This window comes from Apium graveolens, chromosome 10, assembly GCF_009905375.1.
Source record: "Apium graveolens cultivar Ventura chromosome 10, ASM990537v1, whole genome shotgun sequence".
Classification (NCBI taxonomy): Eukaryota; Viridiplantae; Streptophyta; class Magnoliopsida; order Apiales; family Apiaceae; genus Apium; species Apium graveolens.
Genome location: NC_133656.1, coordinates 236,844,648 through 236,848,833, shown reverse-complemented (window position 1 = coordinate 236,848,833; position 4,186 = coordinate 236,844,648). Strand labels below are relative to the sequence as shown.

The 4,186-nt window shown below is 38.7% G+C and overlaps 1 protein-coding gene across 1 annotated transcript; it reads right to left on the bottom strand.

Annotated features, from left to right (window-relative positions):
- Window positions 1–2,335: 2,335 nt before the first annotated feature.
- LOC141693428 (AT-hook motif nuclear-localized protein 28-like) lies at window positions 2,336–3,766 on the bottom strand. Its single transcript, XM_074498529.1, has one exon. The coding sequence runs from the start codon at window positions 3,523–3,525 to the stop codon at window positions 2,683–2,685; it is 843 nt and encodes a 280-aa protein (XP_074354630.1). The 5' UTR covers window positions 3,526–3,766; the 3' UTR covers window positions 2,336–2,682.
- Between the last annotated feature and the right edge of the window lie 420 nt (window positions 3,767–4,186).

The following is a 4,186-nucleotide window of genomic DNA, read 5'->3' as shown; positions in this document are numbered from 1 at the left end:
TTAAAAATACAATGTACATTTTGGGCGTAAATAAGTCAAACTCCTCATGAGCTATTCTAGTTCGGCTCGTAAAAAATTCAAATTCGGCTCCAAAATAATTGAGCCGAGCTCGAGCTCGAGCTCACGCTCGAGTTTTTCGAATTTTTGGTCGACCTCAGCTCGAGCTTCAAATTACTATGTTCATATTTCAAGTTTTTTGTTAATATTTGTTAAAACTAATCGAGTTTTCAAGCCGAACTCGAGCCTACCGAACCTTTTACGAGCTAAGTTTCAAACTTGAAATTAAAAGCTCGCTCGAGTTCGAACTCGAGCCTAAACCATTTTTAATCGAATTCGAGCCGAACATGACATTGTTCAACCTGGCTCAGCTCAATTACACCCCAATTTGTACATGCCGTGTTTTTATCAAATTACCAAATTATCTTAGCTACAACAACAACCAAGTGCATGATATATCCATTTGGTGTTCCGAGAGTCAACTTGGCTATATATGCACATACAATGCAATACTAGCCTAACATAGCATGAATGAGGCATCGTGATCCTGTGGATGCTATCCCCAATTGTTACTCAATGCTCTGTTTGGCATGTATCATAATTGGTTAACAAAGATGGTGACATGAAGAGGTGGGGAGTCAGTTTTGTCAGTCGGTCCATCCTGTTATCCTCTATCTTCAAGCTCACTCCCAAACAACCCCCTCCCATGCCACCGCCTTGCTTTCTCTAACTTTTATTCCCATCACTTTTCTTATCCCGTATTTATCACCAACTCCCAAAGTTCCAATCAAGGCTTGCATTGATCACAAGTTACTTTTTAAGTAATTCGTATCGTCGATAAATTTCTCAAAATATCGATTTCAAAAAATTGACTTTGATAAATTGTCAATAAATATCTTTCAAGATAAATTACTAATATTTTATTTCAAAATTTTAATTTTTGAAATCTGTAATCAGGATAACGAATTAATAAACTAAACTCATTATTAAAATACGTTGACCTCGGCAATTTTAAACAAAAATTATATCGGTTAATCAATTATATTAACATAACACCTATCAAATCTTCGGAATAAAATAATTCTCGGTATAACATATTTTCCCTTATTCTCTCCGAAGTCGAGGTACAAGTATTCCCTCCCTTTCTTTACATGAAACCATTTTCACTGTGCGGCAAGTCAAGAGTTCGAAAGAAATTCATAGTTCAAACCTTGGGGATAAAAATAACCCCTAGTATAGCATAATTTCCCTAATTCTCTTTACGTGAAGTCGAGATACAAATCTTTTCTCGCTCTCTTTACATGAAGCCATCTTCTCTCACTCACCTCACACAATGTCGAGAGTTCAAAAAAAGTCGAGAGCTTGAACCTCGAACCTTGTAAACGGATAATGAGATCAGGAATCTTATGTGACACAAGGTCGCAAGTAGAGGTGGCCATCCGTGCGGGTCGTGCGTGCCGGGTCGGGTTTGTAGCGGGCTGGAACCGAGAAATATCAACACTGAACCGGCACTAGAAGGCGAATGAATCGGGCCGGGCTGGTTTGAGCAGTCAGAAGGTAACCCGGATTCGGCACTGAGTTTGTGTGCGTGTCAGGCGGTTCACGGGCTGCCACGCGGGCTGGTTCACGGGCCGGCACGGGCTGACACGCAGTTCAGTGTTGCATAATTTGAGTGGAGTTGTGTCATGTTCTCTCAGACTCTGTTTGTTTAAAATGGTGCTATTGTATTTTAATTTTCAATGCTAATATTCGAATTGTATTCTAATTTAAATTCATGTATTGAAATTGTATAATAAATATTTTTTACTATATAAAATTCGAAATTTAATGTTTATTAAAAAATAATTAATAAAATGTAAAATTATTTTCTATTATCTCACATAATTTATTCGAAATATTATAATTGTAATCAGTTAATTTTATTATTTTAATTTTTTGGTTAAAAAGAGGACGGTACCTCTTATAAATTTTATTAATTTAAAAAAATTACAAATGATATGAGAGGACTCCTCTCTAAAAAAACGGAATAAACCACATCAAATATTAAAAAATTACAAATCAAATAATATTAAAACTTTAAATAAAATTACATTTGGGTAATTTTGCATCCAGTTTGTTTATGTTCTTCCATTTTTTACTTGGCATATTATATTGCATGAATCATGTTTGCACATATTTTTGTAGTACCTGATTTTCCAGTTTATAGGCACTAACCCGCGGGCCTGTGCGGGCTGTGTGGTCTGCATAGTACGTGCGGCTCCTGTGCGGGTTAGTGATGGTCCCGGTATTTTAGAAATAAATTCGTATTCGGTTCGCTTAATTTGGCAGGTTGTGCGAGTTTGAACCGGCCCAAAACGGGCCGAATATTTTACGGTTTCTGTACGAGCCAGTCCCGAATGAGCTGTTCAAACCCGCCCATTTGGCCAACACTGGTCGCAAGCCAAACATAGCAAGCAAACTAAATATAGTATATCTGACGAAACATCCAACAAACATAAACTAAAATAGCAAAAACTAAACATCATTAGTTTCATTACAACAAACAACCAACCAAACACATTTTCACTACTAATCAACATCACTAAACTTACCCAAACTAAACCCTACATTGTCTTAATTAACAACTAATCATAGTATTACTACCACAATTAACAACAAATCATTCCCACAATAAATAAACCACTACTAATACGGCTGCGCTTGTCTCGGAGTTGGCGCCCATATCACATCCGCACCCATACTTTGCCCACTGTAAATATCTCCGCCGCCCGACACCACCGACGGCGATGCCACGTCAGCACCGCCGCCACTATTATTATTAATAATGTTAATATTATTTTCATTTTCATCTTCTATGGGTAAACGTTGAAACACGGGGCTATTAAACGACGCCGCAATGACATAAACGGTGGAAGCAGCAACAAGTGGGCCCACCACGGCCCCACCAACAACTTGACCCTGTGGGCCCGCTAGTGAAATAGTGAACGCGTTTGTTACATGTTGTAATGACGGCAAGATAATGGTTCCCGACAGAGATAACATGTCGAAACGTCCGTGAAATGTAACGGTAGCGTTAGGAGTACTTGACGGTTGCTTCAGCGTCACGTTAGCTACCGTACCCGACCCGTTTAGTACACAAAGACCCGAGTTACGCTTCTTGCAGTAGAGAGTGATGGTGGAAACGAGGTCCGACCCGGAAGGGATTTCGAGGACGTAAGGTGACATGGACGGGTCGGGTTCTCGGGTTATAATAATGGGGGACTTGAGTTTGTTTTTGGATCCGGGTGGGCGGCCACGTGGACGGCGTAGGATTTCTATCGAAGCGCCGTCGTTTTGGGAGGGCTCGGTTTTGGAAGGGCTAGTGGGTTGGTTTTGGAAAGCGGTGACGTGGAGGGGTTGGGTGGGGTAGGGTTGGGGTTGTGGGGTAGGGTTGTGGAGGTGGTGCGGTTGGAATTTTTGTGTTTGGTGGATTTTGGAGAACATTGTTTGAGTTGTACGGTGGGTTTCATCCGTGTATTCACCTTTCATGTTTAAAATATTACTATTGTGTACGTTGTTCCGTGTATTGCAGATACGGAACCTAGCCTGAAATCTCGACTGAACGTTTTATGTTACGAGTGAGGTTTCTGAGAGAGAGAGGGAGAGATTTGGATATATAGAAGAGAGGATGAGGAGGGGAGGGAGGAAGGAGGTGGGTGAGCTTAGAAACAAAGTAAGGAGAGACCAAAGGGCGCCGCTACTTTGAAGCTTTATATATAGATAAGATATGGATGAAAATGATCTTCATATTTTGAGTAAGATTTGACTCGATATATTGTAGTTGCAGGTGTGGTATTCCTGACTTATTTTATGAAAAATGTTTCCTGTACAAAACTTGATAAAAATATTTTACAAATTACACATATTAAAACTCCGTTTGGTATTGTCAGTTACAATAGTTTTTTGTTGAAAAGTTATCAGAAATTTATTTGGTAAATTCTAAAAACTACTGTACGGAAAAACGCTTTTGGTCCAAATGCCCTGTTAACAAAAATACGTCCCCTATGTTTTTGAAAAAAAACTGTTTTCAGCAGATAGTAGTTATCAATTTCACTATCAAATCTTCTCAAAAATATTATTTTTATTTATTATATCTTAAAATATGCATAAATTAAAAAAATTACCAAACAATCATCTAATTTTCCTGACA

What these genes read in the sequence shown, in the direction of transcription:
- LOC141693428 (XM_074498529.1), bottom strand. Translation starts at nt 3,525, where the DNA reads ATGAAAGGTGAATACACGGATGAAACCCACCGTACAACTCAAACAATG.